This window comes from Enhydra lutris, unplaced genomic scaffold (genome assembly GCF_002288905.1).
Source record: "Enhydra lutris kenyoni isolate GAN:26980312 unplaced genomic scaffold, ASM228890v2 scaffoldscaffold8, whole genome shotgun sequence".
In the NCBI taxonomy this organism is placed as follows: Eukaryota; Metazoa; Chordata; class Mammalia; order Carnivora; family Mustelidae; genus Enhydra; species Enhydra lutris.
Window position 1 is genome coordinate 17004911 of NW_019154092.1, and position 26525 is coordinate 17031435.

The following is a 26525-nucleotide window of genomic DNA, read 5'->3' on the forward strand; positions in this document are numbered from 1 at the left end:
AGATTCTGCTTCCCTCTCTCTCTCTGCCTGCCTCTCCATCTACTTGTGATCTCTCTCTGTCAAATAAATAAATAAAATCTTAAAAAAAAAATAAAATTATTACGAATGATTGTGATAGGTCACTTACCTACATGTTGGTTCTCAGATGTGTTCAGCTTAGAGGATATAATCAGAAGAAAATAGTAGGTTCTTTATATTTCAGCCCCTGAGCCTAACATGCATTTCTGTGTTTCTTCTGAAGGTGCTACCCTGTGTGTCATCTGCCAAGACAGAAGCTCCTTACGCCAAACAATTGTCCGCTTAGAGCTAGAGGATGAGTGGCAGTTCCGCCTCCGGGACGAGTTTCAAACCGCTAACAGCAGTGATGACAAGCCCCTCTACTTTCTTACTGGCCGCCACGTATGACCTTTTGAAGAGACCAAACACAGCAAAGGGATGCCTAGGTGGGGTGGGGCAGAAACAATTACTTGGGATTTTCTTCCTTTAAGGTACAATCACTGTGGAGCAAAGTGCAACATATTTGTTCTCCAAAGAAATCTACCCCTCCAACCCCAACCTGACCCAGGTCTTTGGGGCTATCATTCTCTTTCAGTTCCACTGTCAGGACCTTATATTCAGGTTAACTCCATCCTAGGCAGTTATGCAATTACTTAAGACATGGTCTGCCATGGGAGCCTGAGGAGGACGTACTTTGGAGAATGAACATGGAGTTTGCATTGTTTTTTCTACTACACTATGTTAGGGGGAAAACAGACTCTCGGCATTAGCTAGTCTGAATGTGTTACATGAGACTCACACCGTTGGTGTGGAATTAATTGAAGATTAACGTTTGAGGCCTGAACCCTCAGTTTCTCTTCACATCTGTACTTTGGTACAGTTTTACTCAGGGGTCTGAAATGATAGAATGTAGAAGATATTTGTATTTTAAAAAAAAAAAAAGAAGTAGCTTTGTCTTTTTCTGTGCAGTGTTAGTTTAAGATTTATAATCTTATATGTATTGAAACTTTTGGCAAAATTTCCACAGGAGTTAAAAGTTTACTATTTAAACTGAACAAACAAATCAGTAAATGCAGAGCAGGCACTGTATGCATTTATGCAGCTTCTCCTTGCTGAAATTCCTTTGCTCTTTACATTCTTTAAAAATGTTTCCCGTCTCTAAGCACACTATGTCTATGAGAATATGGACCAGCGTTTAATCTTGAACAAGGAGAACCTAATTCAGTAGTTGAGCCAATTAAAAACTGTTCAGTGGTCACCCCATACCCACCCTGTTTGGCTGGAACGAAGTAGCCGGCACCAGGAAAGCTAAACGTCAGGCTGCGGTTCGGTGTGGAGTGGAAGTAGTTTGTTTCCTTTCAGGGCCTCAACCAAAGCTTCCTTTAAAAGACACACTGAATGATTATCACCTACCTTATACTGACACCACCACAAAAATTGATGAAATGGGAAACAGAGCCAGAGAGAGAGAGAGACATAACCGGTTTTAATCCTACCAGTGATTCTCTTGTGAGAAGAAAGAAAGATTCCATTAAATAATGTCTCTGACTCAGCTAAAATCAGCAGGGGGTGTTTGTTCAATATCAACAGTGTAAGTTTCTACAGATTTCTCACCAATATATTTTAATCAAAAACAGACTTTTAGAAAATGTTCTAGAATCAACTAAGTCTATTAGAAGTTTATGCTTAGTTATCATTAAACAATCCCATTCACATTTTTCTTATTAGCCCATATATACCACTTAAAATGGCCATTTTTACTTGAATTGATGTCTTATCTGTGGCCTGAAACTACTGAAAGGGGGCTGACTAAGCCTGCATTTACTTAAAACAAATGATGTTAACTGACCAGCTTTATTAGCTTGTGGTAACAAGGAGTTTACAGTAGTGAAAAGATGGAATGTACTAATCTGAAAATGGTTTGCAGATCTCTTGGTTTTAATATAGCTACTTATGATGCTTTAAATGTATTTTGAAATGAACAATTCCTTTAAACCCCATTTTTTAAAATTGTCCTTCAAAGAGGATCTGCCTTATGTATTCTTTAAAAATACTCCTTAATTTTAGTACAGCAGAATTTTTGGTAAAGAGGTACGTTTTGAAGCAGGTTGCTTTAGAAATGAATGTATTTCAATTGTTCCTGTTTTGCTGAAAGGGCCTAATGCAGATGATATCAAGAAACCCACTGTTTGTGCAATATTCCAATAACATTTACTATGTAGAGCAAATAAGATACTTGAAATAATTCCAAAACAGTTGTACCTGGGGCAGATGGCTTCTCAGGGTTTCTTCTGGCTTTAGGGCTTCAAAGTCTAGAGTGTGTTTTTTAAAGTAGTAACTTTAGATGCAGGTACTCCATGGTACTCTGAAAAATCAAATAACTGATCTCTTAAATACTATTTAACCCTATGGAAGGGAAATGCCAGAAAAAAGCCAAAAGACCATCACCCCAATGATGGAGAATTCCAACTGACCTCCCTATTCTTTTCAATGCCTGTAATACTAAGGTTTGGATCTTTTAAAATCACCTTAACAGTATAATTCTTTAGAGAATGTTAGGTCCTTCTCCTTTAAGGATAAAATTGCACAAGCACAGGACACCATGATTTGTTAATACATACCTTGGTGTGTTCAGCTTCAAGCCTTGCCATCCTTTAGAACATTGTGGTATGAATGTGTTTGCTAGGCCTGCATAATAACTAATCTATAGACCTGTTGAACCTTGTCATGTAGGACAGTTCACACAGGTTAATACTGAATGTAAACTAAAATTAGAACGAGAATTGTATTCAATTATTTTGGCTGTAACTTATGCAATTGCTTTTTGTGATTTTTAGAAAAGGAGGCACCTGTGTTACTTTATTACTGTAAAGTTTTCTCAACCAAAATTTGGTGAATTTCACTAGTTGGTCTACCTCACATTTTGTTTATGATTCTAAATTGTCTTAAGTTGTGTCTACAGTATGTTGTCCTTTTGTTTAATTTGGTGAATGTATTAAAATTCTCTCCCATCCCCCTCTCCCCCGAAAAAAAAGAAAAAGTTTGTTTTCTTTACACTAATTTTCTGGTATGTTCAAAACTGGAATGAGCTCCCTACCACTGGCAATGTCCAAAAAAGATATGTGGACTTCCTATCACAAGTTGGATAACTCTAAGATTTGACGATTCTGGCCTAACAGTTTAAGAAAAGTTTTAAATATATGTTGAATGAAAATCTGTAGCTTATACAAAGAAGATATATACACACACATATGAAGTATCTACATACCATGCCCATTTGCAGAGTCCCACATTAGGTATGGATGACAGACATACTAGAAATACTCAAGAGTTGTGGGGCGCCTGGGTGGCTCAGTGGGTTAAAGCCTCTGCTTTCAGCTCGGGTCATGATCTCAGGGTCCTGGGATGGAGCACCACATCCGGCTCTCTGCTCAGCAGGGAGCCTGCTTTTCTTCTCTCTCTGCCTGCCTCTCTGCCTACTTATGATCTCTGTCAAATAAATAAATAAAATCTTAAAAAAAAATACTCAGGGGGGCACCTGGGTGGCTCGGTGGGTTAAGCTTCTGCCTTCGGCTCAGGTCATGATCCCAGGGTCCTGGGATCGAGCCCCGCATCAGGCTCCCTGCTCAGGAGGAGCCTGCTTCTCCCTCTCTCTCTGCCTCTGCCTGCTGCTTCCCCTGCTTGTGTTCTCTCACTCTGTCAAATAAATTATTAAAAAAAAAAAAAAAAAACTCAGAGTTGGGGGCGCCTGGGTGGCTCAGTGGGTTTAAGCCTCTGCCTTTGGTTCAGGTCATGGTCTCAGGGTCCTAGGATCGAGCCCCGAGTCAGGCTCTCTGCTCAGCAGGGATGCTGCTTCCCCCCCCCCCCCGCCCGCCTGCCTCTTTACTTGTGATCTGTTAAATAAATTTTTTTAAAAAAAGAAAAGAAATAGAGTAGATCTGCAATCTTTTATAAATGGCAATTACACTCATTTTGGTGTCCTCAGAACTTTGTGTTGCAAGAACTGTGTAGTATGACAGGGTTAATCTCCAATTTACTTCCCAACTGCTTACTTTTAAGAATAACTTCATTATTCCAGAAAAATGCCTTTCAGTTCTATTATGTAAAGAGTGCTTAGCATAGTAGACTTTGATAAAGAACCATGAAAACACTCTTCTAAGCCAAGGACCCCTGGCCATTTACCTCAGGAGGGGGGATAAACGTTTGTTAAGTGTGGTGACACATTCAGGAGCAAGTAGAAACTGCTCCTGATATATAGTGTTCCACTATATATTCCAAAGCAGCTGGTCCACTGGAAGGACCAAAAGGCCGTGAAACTCTGACTGCTGTACCTCTGAATTCAACTACCTAACGCTAGAACAACATCTAGGCAACAAATATTCCTCAGGTCTCTCTTTCGTCATGGAAACGGACCTGTAAGTTTTCTCTACAAGAACACTGCTCTAACATCAAACCCTGGTTTTACTGAAAGAAACCATCACCCAATGTGATTTCAGAAGGGTCACTGAGGCCAATGTTTAAAGCCATTCACACAGTAAATTCCTTCTGCTCTTTACTGTCAAGTACTGAGCTAAGGAAAGCATCCACTTCAGTGACTAGGACAGCAGATGGAGTAAGTTCTAAGAGAGAGAAAGCAAAGTAAGTTTTCTGACCACTTTTTTGTTCTGTAAGTAGTCCAGTGTATTATATTTTTACAAGAATGGTGTGGCAGGAGGAGGGGTTATTATAAGACAGTATCTTCCCTTTATGTGCCAAAAGGCCTAAGGGCCGTGAGAATAGGTAGAAGACAAACTATGTCTGCAGTCACTCTCCAGAAACCAGCTCAGCAATCGTTTAACTCCTGGTGAAAATATGGCCAGACAGGACTAGATATCTGGGGCAGCCATGCGATCTAAGCAAGAACAATTAAAATGTCACTGCATGTCTACTGTACTTATTGTCCTTATGATGGGTCATGCTTCACTTGTAAAATCATGATTTCTTTATAATTCTTGCAATATATAATAAAACCAATCCATGTCCATGTAAAAAGGGGCGTAACTCATAAAACCTTGTGGTTCCTATCTATACTTCTATTTCTTATGTCTATATACTAATCATTTTTTTTTAAGATTTTATTTATTTGACAGAGATCACAAGCAGGCAGAGAGGCAGGCAAAGAGAGAGGGGGGAAAGCAGGCTCCCTGCTGAGCAGAGAGCCCAATGCGGGGCTCGATCCCAGGACCCTGAGATCATGACCTGAGCTGAAGGCAGAGGCTTTAACCCTCTAAGCCACCCAGGCGCCCCTATATACTAATCATTTTTTTAAAATATTTTTGAGAGAGAAGGAGTGAGACTGCATGTGTGCAAATATGAGAAGGAGAGAATCTCAAGCAGACTCCCGGCTAAGTGTGGGGCCCGACGCAGGGTTCAATCTAACAACCCTGAGATCATGACCTGAGCCAAAATCAAGAGTCAGATGCTCAACCGACTGAGCCACCCAGGAGCTCCAGACATTTTTATAATGAACCAACAACTATTCAAGGGCAGCTGACAAATTCATAGACATATTTATTCAATCACAATTACAGAATCACTTCTTTTGAAGTCTGACTGTGGCCATCAGTGTATACTCACTGCATCCATCACTGCCTCTACCACTCCAAAAAGATCGCTCCTTTCTTTCCTAGCGTCATTCTTCAGCCTTCAATTGTGATGCGGTAGTGCTGACCATTCTTACTATCAAACACTTCTTCTGGTATATACCACTCTCTTCTGACCCTCTTACCTCTTCTCAGGTAGTCTTCTTTGAGACTCCTAAATGATGGTGTTCCTCACAACTCTCTCCTATCCTGTCATTTTACAAAGCCTATGGTGGGAACATCTCTTCTAAACTTCTGAATATATTAATAAATTTCCTTAGTTCAAACTTCTCTCAAATTCTGGATCAACATATCCAATTTCACACCAAACAGGTATCTCCACTTGGAGATTCTGCAACCACCTCAAAATCTTTACCAAACTTGCACTCATCCTTTCTGGTCTAATCCTCCCAACATTAATTCTGCAGAATTCCCTTCTCAGTCAATCCATCTATCCAGTTACCCAAATCAAAATTCCAAATTACCCTAGATTCTCTGCCATGATCCTTCTTCAGTTGGTTATCAACTCTTTCAATTCTTCAATTGTATCTTCTCCAAGGTTAGCTGTCTCTTCCTCTTCATCAACACATCACAGCTTTAGTTCTGTGTTTCAGCATTTTTCACACTGACTGCTATAGCAGTCTTTTAAGCCTCTAAGTTCCAGATTCCTCACTTGAGTTGTGAGATAATAAAATAATCCAGCACTATACAGGTGTGACACATAGAAAACACTCAAAAGTTAGAAGTCATTAATACTACTCTTTGAGAAATACCTAGACTATAAAAGTTATTTGAGGGGCTGTGTCTTCAATATCAATGTGAAAATAATGGTTTTCCTAATAACTGTAAAGTAAAGAGTGCTTAGCATACTAGACTAACCAATCAATGTATATTCTCTACTCCCAGATCCCCCTGAAACCACCAAGTTCAGCTCCACAAAGAAGCATACTATGGCTTCTGTGGAAATTGGATCTGTATTATGAAATTAAAAGTTACCAGAGCATCTATAATGTACCTGAAAATGTCATCCTCTTTTTAAAAAGTTACACTCCCTGTCAGGCAAATGAGGAGACCAGGGATGACTAGAATAGTTTCAAGTCCAAAGCGAAAGGGAGTGTCAAAAGTCAGACTATCATAATGAGTCCGAGGGCAATATTTACACCCCTGCAAACAGAGTACAGAGATTTACATGGCTCTGAAAGTTTAAAAAGCATCTATCTATAGGGGGATAAAATACACATCTGCTAATTTAAAGTCCTAACTTTTAGCTGGTTTTTAACGAAGATATGATTATTTCAGCTCATAAAAATAATCTATGTTAAAGGATAGTGGTGCTTCACTCTTGGGCTACGGCCCTTTCTTTCTGTGAAAGACCAGAAAAATTCTCACGTTAGGTAGGATTTTGCCTTTTGAAGACCAAGTTCAGAGTTGCTACAGACATACTGGTCCTTTGGCAAACTGGTGAAACTTGTAAAAAGCTGGTGTTTTAATTGTTTTAAGGTATCAAAGCACAAATGACAACACACTATCATCACATTTATCACTTAGAAAAAGCTATCAAGTATTTTATTATTTTATTCTACATTATATACAGGTCATAAAAGGCCACAGCAGTTTTTCAACATATAAACCCTTTAAAAGTAGAGGGCACTATGAAGGATAGACAAGTATCAAAATGAAGTCCAGTAACGTGGGCATATACTCAGTGTAGTATTTCTGAGGAATAACAAAGCAGATACCAAGTCATCCATAGTTAGCTTAAAACTATTCCACAGGTTTTTATAAACCTCTTTGGGATTTGTTAATAGCCTAAGTGTGCCCAGGTGCCATTTATTTTAAGAAATAAAACCAGAATGAAAGAATAATAAACTTTAGAGGGTACTTTCTAATTCTAGTCACTTTATAGCTCTCCAAGAAGAAAAGCCTCAATTCTTTACCACCTTCCACTTCTTCGGGCTTCAAGAATAGGAAAGAAAGGGAAGAAAAAGCTCCCAAATTCTCCTGCTAATCTGGAACTTTGTCTTTTTTCAAGGGTTCCTTCAGAATGTATTTCAGGCCATTTAATTAGCTCTGAATTCCTTAATGTGCAATACTGCACCCTCCTTGAATAAGAACCCAAAACATTGGTTTCCGCTCTGTAAAAATACAATCTTTAAAACTATAACTGGTATCAGCAGATCAATATAAAAAAATACAGTACCAAGCTACACTGGTATATTTCCATATTAAGAACTTCAAAATATACTTATCACTGAGACCATAGTCCTTGCATTAGTTTTCAGTCCACTATGAACAATTATCTGCTGCATGTAAACATGTCTAAATAACTATAGATAAAATACATCAATCATAAATTTCTGTAAAAGATAATAAAATATCTTCTTTAAAAAACAAAACAATAATAAGCTATTACTGCATTGTTTCCAATTTTATGAAAATGGAACAACCTTATGGTTGTTGCCAGTCCTGAGTTCATTGTAATAAAAATGGCCCTAGTTCCTGGTTAAAGTCAGCAACCAATCCATTCTCTTCAGTAGATGTCTTCTAGTACTGCAGGCACAAATTTGTTTTAGGTGCTATTTTGTCCATTAATAAAATTATATACCAGAAACTGACCAGTGCCACAGTACTGTGTTGCAAATAGTTTTCCATCAGGAGTGGGATCTGAGAAAGCAATTTCTTCTTTACTCAAATATGAGCCATATATAAAGTTACTCCTATTAAAAAAAGAGGGGGGTGTGGAAGGGTAAAAAAAAGAAATTAATATTTTTATCATTAAAACTGGAAAAACCTATCAAGTAAAATTTGACCAGTAAAACTTTTAGGTAGTGTTGTATGTTCTAAAAATTGCCGAAAATAATCGCTCCTCTAGATTATTAATAATCTAAGGTAGAAAAATTTTTATGAAAGGAACAATGGTCTTAAAAACCATTTACCCAACACCTTTTCATGATAAAAACACTCAACAATTCTGAGTAGAAGGAATTTCCTCAACCAGATAAAGAGTATTAGAGAACATCAGTGTGAAATGAAAACATTAATGTGAAAGACTGAAAACTGTTTCCCAAAGATCAGGAACAAGATAAGCTATCTGTTTATACCTCTTCTATTTAACAGTGTACTTACTTACTGTAGGCTCTAGCCAGGATAATTAGACAAGGAAAAGAAATTAAAAAGCAGATTAGGAAGGAAGAAATAAAACTACCTCTTTCTGGAGACCGTTTGGATGACCTTATATATACAAAAGTCCTAAGGAATTCACAAAAAAACTACTAGATCTAATTAAAAATGAGTTCAGCAAGGTTGCAGAATACAAGAGCAATATTAAAAAATTAACTGAATTTCTATATACTTGAAATTAACAATCCAAAATGAAATTTTAAAAACAATTCCATTTATATTAACATCAGGAGAATACTTAAGATTAACAAAATAAGTGCAAGATCCGGAAACTTAAATAAATAGAACGACATGCCATGTTTATGAATCAAAAGAACTACAGCTGGCTTTCCAGAAATTAGCAAGGTGGTCCTAAATCTCATATGAAATTGGAAGAGTCACCAAGAGTCAAACGAACCTTGAAAAAGAATAAAACTTAAGAACTCACACCTCCTTATTTTGCAACATATTACAAAGCTACAGAACTAAAAACAGTGTGCTATGGCATAAGAATAGACTGATGGAATAGAGCTGAAGAGTCCAGTTATAAATCCTCACAATCAATGATTTTTGACATGGATGCCAAGACCACTCAATGGAAAAGAACAGTCAGCTTAATAAATGGCACAGGGACAACTGGAATGAAAAAGAGAAAGTTGTTGAATCCAATCCCACATCATACACAAAAATGAACTTAAAATGGTCAAAGACCTAAATGTAAGAACTAAAATTATGAACTCCTGGAAGAAAATACAGGTATAAATCTTTGTAGCCTTGCATTAGGAAATGGCTTCTTAGGACACCAAAAACACAAGTGACAAAAGAAAAAGATACATAATTTGGAGTTCAAAATTAAAGAACTTTGTGCGTTCAAGGACACCAAGAAGATGAAAAGACAGCTATGAAAAGGTAGAAAATATCTGCAGATCTTATATCTGATAAGGGACTTCTCTGCAGAATATATAAAAAACTATTAAAATAAGAAAAAGATAAACTAGTTTAACAATGGACATAGGATTTGAATAGGCTGTCTCCAAAGAATATCCATAAATGGCCAATAAGCACATGAAAAGATGCTCATTAGCCATTAGGAAAATGTAAATCAAACCCAAAATGAAATACCACTTCATACTCACGAGGATGACTAAAATTAAGAAGACAGACAATAACAAGTGCTAGTGAGGATGTGGAGAAATTAGAACCCTCATATATTGCTGGTGCGACTGTGAAACAGTATAGCTGCTTTGATAAGCAGTTTGGCAGCTCCTCAAAATGTTATACATACAGTTACTATGTGGCCCAACAATTCTACTCCTAGGTATATACCAAGAGAAATAAAACATGCAAATACGGGGCGCCTGGGTGGCTCAATGGGTTAAGCCTCTGCCTTCCGCTCGGGTCATGATCTCAGGGTCCTGGGATCGAGCCCTGCATGGGGCTCTCTGCTCAGCAGAGAGCCGGTTCCCCCCCACCCCCTGCCTGCTTCTCTGCCTACTACGTGATCTCTGTCAAATAAATAAATAAAATCTTAAAAAAAAAAAAAAAAAGGCAAATATTTCTCTACTTACCAAGGGAAATAAAAATACACAAAAATTTGTACATGAAATGTTTGCAGATTATTCCTAACAGCCAAAAAAGTGTAACCACCCACCCCACATTCATTAACTGATAAATGAAATGCACATCCACACAGCAGGATTTTATCTGGCAATAAAAAAAGGGATGAAGCACACAAACACATGCTACAGCATGGATGAGCTCTGAAGCATGCTAATAAGGAAAGAAACCAGTGACAAAGGTCATATATTACAGGAATTCATTGTATGAAATGTTCAGAACAGGAAAATCCATTCAGACTGAAAGTAGATTAGTGACCGCCAGAAGGTGAGGGAGAGGGAAATGCGGAATGACTGCTAATGAGTGTGGGTTTTGGGGGGACAGCGATAGAGATGTTCTGGAATTAGTGGTGATGGCTGCACAGCCTTGTGAATATACTAAAACCCACTGAATTGTATAATTTAAAGAGATGAGTCTTATGCTATGTAATTATATCTCAATAAAGCTGCTATTTAAAAACAATTTTTTAATTTAGCCAAGATACAGACTATTAGAATTTTCACACTGTAATCTTAACAAAGTGAGCTAGGTACATAAGAAAGAACAATAAATGAATAAAGTAGAAACTCTGTATGAGTTTTAACAGGAAGCTTATGGGGGCATCTCATTATCGCACAGAACAAAGGCAATGGCTATCCTGTTTAACGTTTTTATAAACTTAGGGTTGCCATAAGACCTAAATTTACAAGATTTAAAGGAGGAGCAATACCCTCATACATAGGATAATTATTTAAACAGTGCATTTTCCAGGTTTAGTTTTGAAAGAGCTAAAATAAGACCCGCCTCTTGCCATGACAAGGGTGAATAGACCTGAGCCCTCCTGGATCACTACCTATAATAAAATAAGAAGGAAAGACCAGAAACACATTAAAGTTCTAAGATTCCTAGAGCCTTGGTTAGGAGCTCACTTACAATAATGATGGATTACTTTGACAGCTGTATCTACAGATAATAGACAGGGATTCTAGGAATAAAACGTCATCTGCATTAATTTGAACCTCCATTAACCCTTTGGCAAAGGTGCTTGAAAGAACAAAAAATAAAACATGCAATTTATCTGAGTCTTCCTCTATACCTTTAATTTAAAATCAAGCAATAAAAGCAAAAAGAAAAACTAGTAGGAGACTTAGATAATTTACAAACGATATTTAAGACAAATTTCTGTAAAAGCAATTTTAAATTCCAAAAAAACCTTCCCACATTTATTTGGTTATCTTCAAAATTCTCCAATACTGAACAGTTTGAAATAAGTGGATTATTTTGGCCTAATATCATAGTGACAAGTAAGTAAAAATAGTTTAATAGGATTTAACTGATAGTGCTTGCTCCCCCACCCCCAGATTAACTTCACATAAAAGACAAAGATCCAATATACTGACAATCTTATGCAAATTTTGAATTAAAATATAAGTTATACATTTAAGATTAAATGCCAATCTTGATATGAAAAATCCACTTAAATCTTAAAACTACAGAAAAGGACTTGAAGGATGACATTCAGTTACCTCAGGCATTCAATCATGCGAGAAGCAATTTTCTTCCGACGCATCATGCTGAACACCCATATCCGACTGATCCCACAGATTGCAGGCTCTGGTAATGTTGAGCAGCACCAGGCTTTCTGCCTTTCAAATCTGACTTTTTCTTCTTCTGACCTGATAACTGGATGCTTCTCTTCTATAACTCTGTACCCCTAAGGTATCAAAATTAAAGACAGAAAAATTTTAAAGTGAGAATATTAATTAGCAACTGTCTAGTACTGACCTCAGTGCAGAGGCTGCTACATTTGTCTGGCTTAACAAACTATGGGGGCCACTTACGCTTTCATTCTTACTTCAGGAAACAGACCTGACTCTACATTCTGTTTTAATTCACTTACTAGTTATGACCACAAAAGCAGTCAACAAATTAAGATTTGGGTTCCTCATCTATAAACTAGAGATATCTACCACTTCTCTCAGAAAATTGTAGAGAAATTAAATAAGGTAATACATACAAAATACCCTGCCCATCATGGCTGGTCCATTTTTTTTCTTCTACCTCCCACATTCTAAGGACAAGCAAAAGTACACGTCAAGAACTCAGCAATCACAACAACTGTTTCTGTGATTGCTGCCACAGTTCTAGGGGTCACAGCTGTGCAGAAACTATGAGGAGGGATGGCAGAAGAATCAAGAATTTAAAAAGCTGCTTTCCCCACACTCCCATCTCTTTAAAACACACACACACACACACACACAAAAACAAAGAAAACTAAAGTGCTATAAAAAACATAGCATCTCCTCTATCAGTCTAGTTGGACCACAGCCAACCTTCTGATGGAACATGGTACAAATCTTAAAACAATGAGATAACATGATGAAGAATTAACAAACATTACATAGCTATCCTCTAAACACTGCAAAAGTCATTTTTAGAACTTGGGAGAATAGAAATTAAAAAAACACAAGGGTATACACTATGTAAAATTAACTCAATTTCAATATGGCAAACTCTACAAGTTGTTTTATATCAAATTTATATCCACAAATTACCTTATCACAGCTATTCATTTAAATCAATTTTTTAAATATAAACAGCAAGATTCATAAAGCTACACAATTTAAGACTGATTTTTTAAAATTAACACATAGAAACTAACTCAAAGATTTGTTTTGACATTTTGTAAGAAAATTTTGATAAAACATATGTTTTCAGGAAATTATTAATGTCCAGAAAGATATCAACTGAACAAAAGTCAAATCCAATGTGCACTGAATTCACAAACAAGAACTCAGCCTGAAAAAAGACAGAATTCAAATGAGGTATTCCTCAAAATGAGCATGATTAGAGGGTCTAGAATCTTCTGTTCTCTTAAGTTGGTCTGTTACTACGTAACTTACCCAATGTGAATATATCCCTTACTGTGATTCTTTTTTGTACAATGTGGCTCCTAAATACAAGTCAATTTCTCACCTAAAGCTCAAAGAAGTGGTAATCTATCCTGGGGGTGAGCAACTTTTTATAAAGAACCAGACAGATAGTATTTTAGTTAGGCTTTGCAGCCCACCAGGTTTCTGTTGCAACTACTCGACTCAGTCTAGTGTAAATCAGCCAGAAACATTATGTAAGCAAATGGGCATTGCTTATTATTATATTGTATATATATTATATTATATTGTAATTATATTATAATTAAATTTTATTTACAAAAATAGGCTGGATTTTGCCCTCAGGTAATAGTTTGCCAAACCTTTGCTTTATTCCAGTGCTGAAGGAATGAGACAAACATTATATTAATATCCAACATGGAAACTTCCTAAACAAAATATAACAGTACTTTTTGATTTACAGAATTTTTATTTTATATACTGACTTGAGAAACTAATTCCCATGCAAGACACAACTCTGCTTAGTCAAAACCTACACATGGCAATTCCAACATTCACATTCACATACATAAAATGTAAATTTACCATGACTGCTACTCAAGATTACACAGTAAACTCGTCAGACACTCAATTACATACGAACACTCTTTAAAAGTCACTTAACTTACCCACTGGATATGTTCCGCAATTAGGCAGCCAACTACTTTTTTGTCATTAGAAATAAAGAGAAGTGTTTTAGTTCTGGAATAGCACATTAGTGGGGCCTGTTGGAAACCTAAATCATTATCAACCATCTCTCTAATCTCGTCAACCTGCCAAATAAAGAACAATATTTTTTTGTAACAATGAAAGAAAGCATTGTATACATGTTAAGACATACTATTTCAGTTCAGTAAGTTGAGTATATTATTCCAAGCAGGATATTGCCTAAAGAAGAGTTCTTTCCAATGATTATGTTAACCAATAATGGTTTTCAAGGCCTGTGGAACAATGTGCAAAATGGAGAAAGAACTGGACAGTAATGTCAAGCCTTGCAGTCTAAATAACAAGAACAGTGAGAGCCCCTACAATAGAGAATAAGAACATTAAAGCATTAGAAGCATCATGGGTTTGAGAACTGGAGAGAACTTTACTGGAATCTTAGCCAGGCAAGGCTCTTTTCTTCCCAAGCCTTAGTTAGTACTCTCATCAGTAAAATGGAAGTGGGCACAGAGGAAGAAACACACATTTACTTCTTAACAACCACTGGCCAGATACTATGTACTTTATAAATATTATCTTACTTAAATCCAACATCTCTTGGTCTATGGTCCCTTGCAAATGTATATGCAAGAAAGTAAGTTCAAAGGTAACTCTCCCATGTCAGATACTGGACATCTAGAAAACGAGGGAACAGAGCTTTGAATCCATAATGCTAATATGGCATCAAACTGTGCTTCTTCTAGTCTACCTCCTAGAATTACGGTCAAGGTCAGATATGATAAACTCAAACTTCTGAAGGGTCAAAGGTTTTTGTAGGTACTCAATTATTAGTTCCTTCCCCAGTTAAAAAATAAAATGCAAATATTCAGGGGCGCCTAGGTGGCTCAGTGGGTTAAGCCTCTGCCTTCGGCTCAGGTCATGATCTCAGGGTCCTGGGATCGAGCCCCACATCGGGCTCTCTGCTCGGCAGGGAGCCTGCTTCCTCCTCTCTCCCTTCATTCCCCCCTGCCTTCTTGTGATAGCCTTTCGCAAAAAAAAAAAAAAAAAATTTAAAAAAAAAAAAAAAAAAAGCAAACATTCAGTCCAACAGTCATTTGTGTTACTACTAAGTTTAAAATGAAAATAAACCCTTGGAGGGTTAAGTATTCATACCTCTGACATGCAGAATACCATGTAATACATCCCTTATTCAGGGATGAAAACTCCAGCCCTCCTAATGCTGGAATAGTATCCCATAACACAACTCACAATTCAGTTCCTGAAGGCAAATGACTCACAATTCCTTAGATTTTCATTTTTAACCCATTATGGATTACTAACTAGTAACATACTACACTGGTACTAAGATTTTTCCTGAGAAACTAAAATGAGGAAATTAGCATTTACTGAAGATTCTTAATCAAGAAAAGTCTGGGGGCGCCTGGGTGGCTCAGTGGGTTAAGCCTCTGCCTTCAGCTCGGGTCATGATCCCGGGGTCCTGGGATCGAGCCCTGCATCGGGCTCTCTGCTCAGCAGGGAGCCTGCTTCCCTTCCTCTCTCTCTGCCTGCCTCTCTGCCTACTTGTGATCTCTCTCTGTCAAATAAATAAATAATCTTTAAAAAAAAAAAAAGAAAGAAAAGTCTGAATGCCACATATGGTGGTGTAGCAAAGTTCCCACTGTTCATTTCCAATGGTAATAGTTGGAATTCCAAAAATTCCATGATTTAATTTTCATTGAGTCAATCACTAATCCAATATTAATTAACAAAATTTCTTTCTGTGACAAGGATGAATGTTTCAAATACAAGACAGGTGGCATGGTTACGTGTCATTCTAAATGTTACTGTCTATATTATTAGGCAGTGGTAGTATGAGGACTTATTTGGTTATCTGGGATTGTCCAGTCATACATAATAAAAGATATGTGAAAAGTCAAAAAACACAACATAATGTAGAATGTTAGTTATATTTTCAAATAATAGGTTCACCCTTTCAAGTGATGTTTTACTAAATTTAAAGAGGTCCTATAGTTAACCTTAAAAAAAAGGATAAAACATTTTCCTTGTGTTTTCTAGACACTTTGGACATACTCCAGGTGAAACTAAGTTTTTCAAAAAATACTGCTTTACATTATAAGGTACTTCAGAAAAAGCAAATGGAGGGTGAAAAAACATTTGAGCATATTATTGCAAAATGTAATTAATATTAACTCATTTCATGGGTGCCTGAGTGGCTTAGTGGGTTAAACCTCTGCCTTCAGCTCATGATCTCGGGGTCCTGGGATCGAGCCCCACATCAGGCTCTCTGCTCAGCAGGGAGCCTGCTTCCCCCTCTCCCTCTCTGGCTGCCTTTCTGCCTACTTGTGATCTGTCAAATTAAAAAAAAAAATCTTTAAAAAAAATATTAACTCATTTCAAAATAAGTTTATCCTATGGTTTCCCGCCTTTTAAGATACACAATATAATAAAATGATTCCAGACTTCATTATCTCTCTGAACCTTCAAAGTATGGAACTCTAAATTTGGACTAAGCCTGGCTCACACCAGCTAAGAGGACTTCTTTAAATTTTCTACCTTATAACTATAAATCAGATATCTTTTTTTCTGAAAATTATATGTTTATCTCATGTTTAATTTCAGAACTTCTATAAGTTAAAAAAAAAAAAAGATTTATTTATGAAAAAGAAGAGCAGTGGGGGGAGGGGCAGAAGGCGAAACAGTGTTATGCAGACTCTCAGCAGAATCCATCTCATGACCCTGAGATCACCACCTGAGCCGAAACCAAAAGTCAGATTCTTAACTGACTGTGTCACCCAGGTGAACCTCTATGACCTATTATTCTATCTTCTTCTACAATAAGCTTTTGTTTAAAAATTTACTCTCAATATGAAACTTTACAGTTGCTAATTTTTTCTGTTGTCAAATTTTAATTATAATTCTAATTTTTAAAGGAAAGTAATACATTTTTCAAAATTTTAATTAATAGATTTATTTATTTTAGAGGGAAGAGGACCAAAGCAGGGGGAGGGGCAGAGAGAGGGGGAGAGAGAATCCCAAGCAGATTCTACACTGAGCAAGGAGCCCAATGTGGGGCTCAATGCAGGGCTTTTTCTCACAACCCTGAGATCATGACCAGAGACAAAATCAAGAGTCAGATGCTTAACTGACTGAGCCACCCAGGCACACCCCTAAGTTTTTTGTTTTTGTTTTTTTTGTTTTGTTTTAAAGATTTTATTTGTTTATTTGACAGAGAGAGAAATCACAAGTAGGCAGAGAGGCAGGCAGAGAAAGAGGGGGAAGCAGGCTCCCCGCTGAGCAGAGAGCCCAATATGGGGCTCGATCCCAGGACCCTGGGATCATGACCTGAGCTGACGGCAGAGGCTTAACCCACTAAGCCACCCAGGCACCGCACCCCTAAGTTTTTTATGTAAGTTATCTCTGATCTCTATACCCCATGTGGGACTCGAACTCACAACCCCAAGATCAACAGTAACACAGTCTTGCAACTGAACCAGCCAGGTACCCCTGTAAATCTGAAGTCATTTATGTGGCATTATAAACTAGCATGCCTTTTATTCCATCACTCAAATTACTGATAATATGGGACACTAACCAATTCACTAAAAAATTTGTTTCACAATCCGAGACCCATTTTAAGTTTAAGCATAATTTTTAAGTATATTTTTTAAATGTTTATTCTTTATTTCTAGAGCTGGTGTTTAAACATGCTATGCGTAATGCATCACCCTCTTAAACTAACTACAAAATTACATTATCCAGGGGCACTTGGGTGGCTTGGTTAAGCATCTACTTTAGGTTTGGGTCGTGATTCCGAGGTCCTGGGATTGAGCCCCTTGTCAGGCTCCCTGCACAGTGAGGAGCCTGCTTCTCCCTCTCCCTCTGTTCCTCCCCTGCTCTCTCTCTCAAATAAAAAATTAGACATTATCCATCCTACATGAAATTTCACTAGACATTTACCTTTTTCAGAGCATACTTTGGGTCTTCAGGAAGAACCATTATTATCCTGCCATCAGGATATTCAGCCAGAATTCTTTCTTTTTTCCAACCCTAGATATAAAACATATGAATTAATTTTATGTTATCATATTTCATTTATCAGATTCACATAGAAGAAAAATATATTGATGTATCTAAAAATTGCAAGTATGGAAAAATATTCTCAATGTTTAACTAATAAGATATGAATCAGCTATTTTGTTAAGCATACAGTAGGTAAAATGCAAACTAGTTTCTCTATACTACTTATTCAGAAAGCTAATACCATATAATATCCTTATCATTTCCCATGTTAAATTAATTTTGAAAATCACACACCAAAAACAAGCCCCTTAAAGTCAGGGATTCCCAGAGCCTAAAAGATAATTCTCCCAGTTTCTTGAGAAAAGAATTTAACTCATAAATTTCTTTGGAACATGGTTACCTCCACAAACACACACTCATGGTTTTATGTCTGGCATGCCAAAGACCTCCAGGAGGTTTTAAATGAACTGATTTGCATGCAATAGCCCAATATGTAGTAAGGAATAGTTTTTATTCTTATTGATCACAACTATCAAAGTCACAAGAAGGAGACTATAAAAATATAACTACCTTCTAAGAATCTAATAGGGAAGGAGAAGCTACGTTGTGTGTATCTGAAGTTAACATACTCAAAAAAAGAGAGGTAATAAACTCTTCTTCAGATCCACACTCGTGGTGATTAATGAGCAGAACCTGCATGAAAAAAAAAACAAAACAAAAGCCACTTAAATCTAGTAAGATGGGACTGAACCAGAGGTTAAAACTAGGAGCTTTGAAGTTCATAATAAGTACAGAAGGAATGAGCTTAACTGGTTGTTTCATTTGTCTTACCCAACCAACTCTACATTAAAAAATAAAGAAAAGAAAAGAAAAGAAAAGAAAAAAGGCCTTTCAAGAAGCAATACATACTTCTACTAGAGGAAACCATGATCCTGAGATCGTTTAAGACTATGAAAGCTCAATAAAACCAAGAAAAAAGTAACTACATTCTTAAAAAATATTAAGGCAAGTCAGAAAAGAAGCTGATTTTCTTAAACAATTTTGAGTGATTTTTTGAGGAAAGGGGTAGGATCTTGGGGACAAAAAGTCTAGTAATAAGCTTGGTAAATGTAACAATCTGAAGTATTTAAAATGAGAATTTTTTTAAAAGACAGAGCACCCAAAGATAAAAGTAAACTTCAGGTGATTATGATTGGTTAAAAAGTTCTCAAGATCTGAAAAGGAGCAGAAACAACAGCCACAGAAGTCATTTCTTTTCAAATTAGAAATTAAATATGAATTTAAGTAAACAATTTTTAAAACATAAAGAAGATATCACCTCTTAAAAAACAAATTTATATTACTATGTTAATTTGGGAAATGCTTCTAAAATAAACCCATTTTCAATAAAATGAAAAAGGAGACTTCTCATTTTAAAAGTTGAACTACAAATTGAATGAGGAACTGGAAATTTTAAGTAACCTCCACTTTTAAGAAAGTCTTAAGTGCCTGGGTGGCTCAGTCAGTTAAGTGTCTCCCTTCGGCTCAGGTCATGATCCCATGATCTAGCCCCGCACTGGGCTCCCTACTCAGCGGGGAGCCTGATTGTCCCTCTCCCAGTCCCCCTGCTTGTGTTCTCTCTCTCTCAAATAAGTAAATAAAATCTTAAAAAAAATTTTAAAAAGTCACAGTTCCTGAGCTGAATTATCAAAACAAAGTAAGAAGAAAGAGAGACACCTGAGTGGCTCAGTCAGTTAAGCTTCTGCCTTTGGCTCAGATCATGATCCCAGAGTCCTGGGATCAAGTTCTGCATCAGGATCCTTGCTCAGTGGGGAGCCTGCTTCTCCTTCTGCCTCCTGCTCCCTGTTTTGTGCGTGCACGCACCAAAAAAAAAAAAAGGGTAAAAATTCAGGGTTTAAGGGTGCCTGGGTGGCTCAGTCAGGTGAGCAACTGCCTTCAGCTCAGGTCATGATCCCAGGGTCCTGGGACAGAGCCCCGAGTCAGGCTCCCTGATCAACAGGAAGCCTGCTTCTACCTCTCCCTCTGCCTGCCATTCTCCCTGCTCGTGGTCTCTGTCAAATGAACAAATAAAAACTTAAAAAAAAATTTTTCAGGGTTTAAAGCCTTATTTTGTTGTTACTAGCTATACGACCTTGCGCAAATCACAAACTCTGTTTCCTCATCTAGGATATGTACAAAATAGCTGTCACCACCTCCATCACTTAGTTTTTAAGAGGGTTGTATTTAAAATAATTTCTCGGGGCTCCTGGGTGGCTCAGTGGGTTAGGCCTCTACCTTCGGCTCAGGTCATGGTCTCAGGGTCCTGGGAGAGAGCCCCACATGGGGGCTCTCTGCTCGGGGGGGGGAGCCTGCTTCCCCTCCCCCCGCCCTCTGCCTGCCTCTCTGCTTACTTGTGATCTCTCTGTCAAATAAATAAATAAAATCTTTAAAAAAATAAAATAATTTCTCACACAGAGTAGTCACTCAGGAACTTCCATTCTACCTTCCTAATGATACCAAACTAAGATCAGCACACTACTCTAAGAAAGCACAAGTTAATTAATAAAGTTCCCTAAGTTAAATACAACATCATGGACAGATAAAAGAAGCATGTTGGCCATGTATGGCAAATAACATACTCAAGACATTTATAGGCCTCAACTGTGGTTATCTCTTTCTTGGAGTTAATAACCACACAATCCTCCTGACTTTAAAAGGTTTAGATAAGGGGTGCCTGGGTGGCTCAGTGGGATAAGCCTCTGCCTTCAGCCCGGGTCATGATCTCAGGGTCCCGGGATCGAGCCTCGTGTCAGGCTCTCTGCTCAAGCAGGGGAGCCTGCTTCCCCCTCTCTCTCTGCCTGCCCCTCTGCCTACTTGTGATCTCTCTCTCTCTGTCAAATAAATAAATAGAAATTTTTAAAAAATGTTTAGAGGAGACTATCTGCTGCTTGAAACTGAGGCAGAGGGGAAGATTGTAGGGGAAGGGTACATACAATTTAGAGGAATAATCAAACAGGGACAGCTTTCTGCAAAAATATAAATTCCAATGCAGTGCATTTAAACTTCTCACCTTTAGCTCTAACATGTTACAAACATCCCTCTGCTAATGAGTGTATTTTCCAAACCCCAAATTTTCTTAATTCACCCATCTGGCTGTGAAAGCTTTATATTCCTAATAGCAATCAATGATTATTTGTTGTTCCTTTGCCACTGTACTTACTCAAAACTTAAGAATCTAAAGAATGGAAAGGATTTCTCCTCTTTTCCCATTTAAAAAATATATTAATCAGAAACAAAACACATTAAGTGGCAGATACACTGACGTATACAATTGTCAAAATTCACCAACCAAACATTTAAGATCTGTGCATTTAACTGTATGCAAGTTATACCCCAATTTCATACTAATCACTTCAATACTAACTTCATACTAAAAACTTTAAATACTAAAGTTCATACTAATCACTTTAATAAAAGGCTGAACAAGAATACCCATAGAAGAATACCCTGAGAAATAAAACCAACAACCAGTTTTTTAAAAAATTACCAATATTTTAAGAAAAAGACATAGAGGGAAAACCTGTAGATTAAGAGAGACCTAAGAGATATACCAACAAATGCAATATATGGATCTTAATTCAAACAAATGAACAGTACAGAAATTGTACTTGGAGAGCTTTGAACCCTAAGGAAACATCTGATATTAAGGAATTAACTGATTTTTCTTAAGGCGTGGTTATAGTCTTTAAATAACTTTTATGTAAAAAACAGTAATCTTTTCATCTTTTAAATGAGTGATTTAGTTTTTTTCCTTTTAGCTTGTCTATATTTCCTAGTTATTCTACTTTCATAAAATGGTGTAATAAAGGTATTAATATACTTAACTATCCCAAGCAGCTGGTTTGAAGTGCGTGTTTGGAACTTTTTTTTTTTTTTTTTGGAGAAAATAATCATATATTATCAGCATTACTGATAGAGATATGTTTCTACTCAGTGTGACCTTCACTGAACTATGAAGTATGAAGTCAAACAATTAAATGGCAATTAGGTGAAAAAAATTCAATCAATTCAAGAAATATCTATTGACCACCTACCATGTGTGCACACCACTGATCTAGGGAGCACCAAAAAGCGATAAAGAAGACTTTAAAAATCAGTGATACCAAGATTCAAGTCCAGACTCTGCTATTTACTAGGTGTGTTGCCTTGGGCCAATTACTTAACCTCTCTAAACCCTCATTTCCTTGCCTATAAAATGTATATAAAAACTGTAATATAAAGTTTTTGAGAAGCTGAGAAAACATGATAAAATACTAAGCACAGTGCCTAACACAAATAATACACACCCAATAAATAATATTACTATCATTATGGTAACAGCATTTCTGGTAGGTTTTTTCATCTGTGATACTTTTTTTCTTTTTTTTAAGATTTTATTTATTTGAGAGCAAGCGAGCGAGCGAGCAAGCCCATGAGCAAGGGGAGGGATAAAGGGACAGGGAGAAGCAGACTCCCTACTGAGCAGGGAGCCCGGCATGGGACTTGATCCCAGGACTCTGGGATCGTGACCTGAGCTGAAGGCAGATGCTTAACCAACTGAGCCACTCAGGTGCCCTTATCTGTGATACCTTCACAAGGTCATTTGTGATCTAGCTCCTCATCTACCTCTTCAAGCTCCCTCTCTTGAAGCTTTCCTAACACATGACCCAGTCATGGGTCGTAACACTTAAAATATCCCAACTTTCACACCCATTATTCTTCTAGTTCAATGCCTCTGCTCTACACTCTCCTGGGCACAAAGGACTCCTAACTTGTCCTTTCCGACTCTACTTAAGTATTAACCTCACTTTTCCAACCTTTGTTGGATATCCTTAGGCTCTATATTCAGACAGTACCCTGTATGTATTACTACTGTAGCACTTTCCATACGATTTAGATATGTTTACTTATCTGTCCCTTGTGCTACCTGTAATCCTACATGATGGGAAAAATTATCTTTTTAGTAGCAATTTTTAAAATTTAATAATAATTTTAATAATAACTTTTAAACTATGGAATATAGTAATAAAGTTTGAATAACAAGCATAAAAAATTACCTCATAAGACTTTTTTAAACTTTTTACAGATTAAAAAAAAAAAACAAGTGAAAAAAGTTTAGTTAACTTGCTATGGTCACATAACTAGTAAGAGGCTCACTAGAAAACCACATCTTTCTAATATAATTAAGCTCACTGTTATGCCACACTGATCTCAAGAATCTTAACTGAATAGGAAAAATAAATAATACAAATATCTGTAACAGAAGGTGCAATCTATATACTTCTATGGTTGAAAGGAAGTTTTCCTTGATTCAAACTCAACTTTTTATATCCCAGTTTCAATGTTTCTGAATCCATAATTAGTCTTACAACCAATATGCATATTTAATTCATTTCTTAATTCTCAAAAAAAGTTATCAAATTGAAGCAAGAACTTCCAAGAGAAAGCAAATATTTTAAAAAGTATTACAATGATTTTGAGCCAAGAAAAATCCTTATTGGGCTTAAAGAGAAACCCAAAAATGTTTCACAGAAGAGATGGTATTTCCCCTTGAAGAGTATAGATGAGAATGGGAAGGCATTCCTGGTAGAAGAATGTACAAACTAAAAACTAGAGGTGAAAAAATTAAAGCAATGCACAAGACAATGAGTGTATCAATTTTGCTAGAGAAGAGAATTTATAAGGAAATGAGAAATACATTTACAAGAGCAGACAAGAACCAATAATGTTGGCTGGGCCATGAATGCCTAGTAGAAATAGGGAGAAATCAAGAAAGATTTTAGATAAGCAAAAATCATGACTGTACTTGAACCAAATGAAGATGAATTTGGCAGCTGTATATAATAGGCAGGATGGACAATGGCAAAAACAAACAAACAAATATATATGTCATAACATGGATGCCAATTTCCTATTATAAACAAATGCGTCTTGTCACTTAAAACCTTTGTGTTTTTAAAAATTTGAAAGAACACAGAAGGATCATCTGAGAGGACTTTAGTTTAAAAGTAACTGGGGTCAACTGATTTTTCTGAGCTAAATTATAATCATATACACAATATATTTTGTTAAGAGTTCAAATAAAAATTAAAAACCTACAGTCTAGTATACAAGGACTCTAGAGCTAATTTCATTACTTAGTACCTATGTGATGTTAGGCAAATATATATCCTTCTTTCTGCGTATTTCCTCATTTATAAATTAACTGTAACTACTTCATGATTTGCTAAAAGAAATAAGGAGTTCTATATAAGTAAAAAGTTGGATCAGCCCCTGGTAGACAGGAAGCCTTTAATTAATGTCATTTGTGTTACTGTTATTGTTATTATTGTATCTCCTAAATATAAAATAATTTATATAGGAATTTAAGTTTCACATTGGGAAAATCTGACTCTATTCTAAAGACATTTTATGGACTTTTCATTTTTTAGATATATTACGACAGCAAGATTTTTCTGGTTTGCTATAATATTTAAGCTGAATGAGTAAAAGCTAGAACCCCTGAAAACTTCTAGTCCTCCAGCAGAATTATTTGTTTTGGTAAATCCTGTATTCTAGGACCAATTCTCTTTGATCTCGGAATGTTGGAAGCTACAGGGATCTGGAGTTTTAGGATGACGAGGCTGTCAAGGTTTTATAATGAGAAACACCATATGGACCATAAGCTCCAAAAGGACCAAGACTTCATTTGACACACCACTACATCCCAAGCTCAGAGCACAGTAAATCAAGTACATTATAAATATTTATTTCTGAAAGGATGGTATATGCTTGAAGAATCAAAGCCTCTCTTTATGAAACCAAAAGCTTAATCCCTCTGTGCCTGTTTTGCAATCCGTAAGAGAGGAATGAAAACTACTTCAATGGTTAACAGTGAATTAAGTTAATACTTACAGAATACTTACAATAATTAACTACAACTGAGAAACTGGAAGGTTGAGAGGGGAATAATAGAAGCATCAAGGAGTCAAATGTTTATAAATACTAAAATTAAAGGCAGGGACACCTGGGTGGTTCAGTTGGTTAAGCCACTGCCTTAGGTCATGATCCCAGGGTCCTGGGATGGAGCCCCACACCGGGCTCTTTGATCAGCGGGGAACCTGTTTCTCCCTCTCCCTCTGCCTGCCACTGTGCCTGCTTGCGCACGTGCTCTCTCTCTCTCTCTCTTTCTGACAAATAAATAAATAAATAAATAAAATCTTTTAAAAAATAGATTTAAAGGCAACTGACAGAACTTAAAACAAAAATAATAAAAATTGGAAGAAAAGATTTTACCTACACATTTATATACAGCTTCATAAATATAAACTATACATACATAGCTTGATTTATTTAAGTTATGCTTTAAACACTCAAACAGACAAAAGTGCTTTATCACTGGAGAATGGGACCAGAAAGAGAGAAGAGGTAAGGAGGCTTTCACTTTTCATTTTCTATCTAGTAATATTAGTAACATTTTCATTTCCAAGTATATACACTGCTTTTCATAAAGTTTTAATAAGTTGAAGAATAAAAAATTTGAAGGCCACTCTTTCATTTACCTAAATTATAATTTTTTTAAGGAAAAGAATATGAAAAGAAAAATTTCTCCACAGAAAAAGTTTGAAGAACAAGTGCCCTTAAAAGAACAAAAGTATTTAATTTTTTTTTTTTTAAGATTTTATTTATTTGACAGAGAGAGACAGTGAGAGAGGGAACACAAGCAGGGGGAGTGGGAGAGGGAGGAGCAGGCTTCTCGCCAAGCAGAGAGCCCGACATGGGACCCAATCCCAGGACCCTGGGATTAGGACCTGAGCTGAAGGCAGACGCCCAACGACTGAGCCACCCAGGCGCCCCTAAGTGTTCTTTCTTGTGGGTAATACAATGATAATATATAATAAAAAAATTTCTCAATAAAGCCTTTTCATAATTAAAGACCATATGAAACTGAAATGCAATTTTAAAAATTATTTTGTGGGCACCTGGGTAGCTCAGTCAGTTGAGTGTCTGACTCTTGGTTTTGGCTCACATCATGATCTCAGGGTCATGGGCTCTGCACTCAGCAGGGAGTCTGCTTCAGATGCTCCCCTTCTGCCCCCACGCTGGCACACACATGCACATTCTCTCTCTAAAATAAACGAATCTTGGGGCGCCTGGATGTCTCAGTGGGTTTAAGCCTCTGTCTTCGGCTCAGGTCATGATCTCAGGGTCCTGGGATCGAGCCCCGCATCAGGCTCTCTGCTCAGCAGGGAGCCTGCTTCCTCCTCTCTGCTTCCTCCTCTCTCTCTGCCTACTTGTGATCTCTGTCTGTCAAATAAATAAATAAAATCTTAAAAAAAAATAAAAATAAAAATAAAATAAATGAATCTTTAAAAAAAATCATTTTGAAAAGAACTCAAAGATTTAGAGAGCAACATCTATTTTTTAAGTTACTTCCCATTTCTCAAACATCCTGATATGTACATATTTTATTAATAATAAATTTGTCTCAGGGAATGGTGAAAACGAAGTCCTAAGAAAAAGGTTTTCATGAGAGGTGCTT

The 26525-nt window shown here is 36.8% G+C and overlaps 2 protein-coding genes across 4 annotated transcripts in view; one reads left to right on the forward strand and one right to left on the reverse strand.

Moving 5' to 3' along the window:
- The window catches only part of LOC111142538 (growth regulation by estrogen in breast cancer 1 like), a 142488-nt gene extending 141573 nt beyond the window's left edge, over window positions 1–915 (forward strand). The window contains exon 31 of the mRNA XM_022495796.1: window positions 242–915. Coding sequence (XP_022351504.1) covers window positions 242–405 — 164 coding nt within the window. The 3' untranslated portion in view covers window positions 406–915. The remainder of the gene's footprint in view (window positions 1–241) is intronic.
- Window positions 916–7166: 6251 nt separating this feature from the next.
- LOC111142611 (establishment of sister chromatid cohesion N-acetyltransferase 1) overlaps window positions 7167–26525 on the reverse strand; it is a 79419-nt gene continuing 60060 nt past the window's right edge. For 2 of the 3 annotated variants that reach the window (XM_022495914.1, XM_022495915.1), the window contains 4 exons: window positions 17924–18013; window positions 13933–14076; window positions 11900–12087; window positions 7167–8335 (listed from right to left, as the gene is read on the reverse strand). In XM_022495914.1, the coding sequence (XP_022351622.1) occupies window positions 8188–8335; window positions 11900–12087; window positions 13933–14076; window positions 17924–18013 (570 nt within the window). In that variant the 3' untranslated portion in view covers window positions 7167–8187. Of the gene's footprint in view, window positions 8336–11899; window positions 12088–13932; window positions 14077–17923; window positions 18014–18556; window positions 18680–26525 lie in introns of those variants that run through there. The other variant, XR_002640271.1, reaches the window with a different exon arrangement.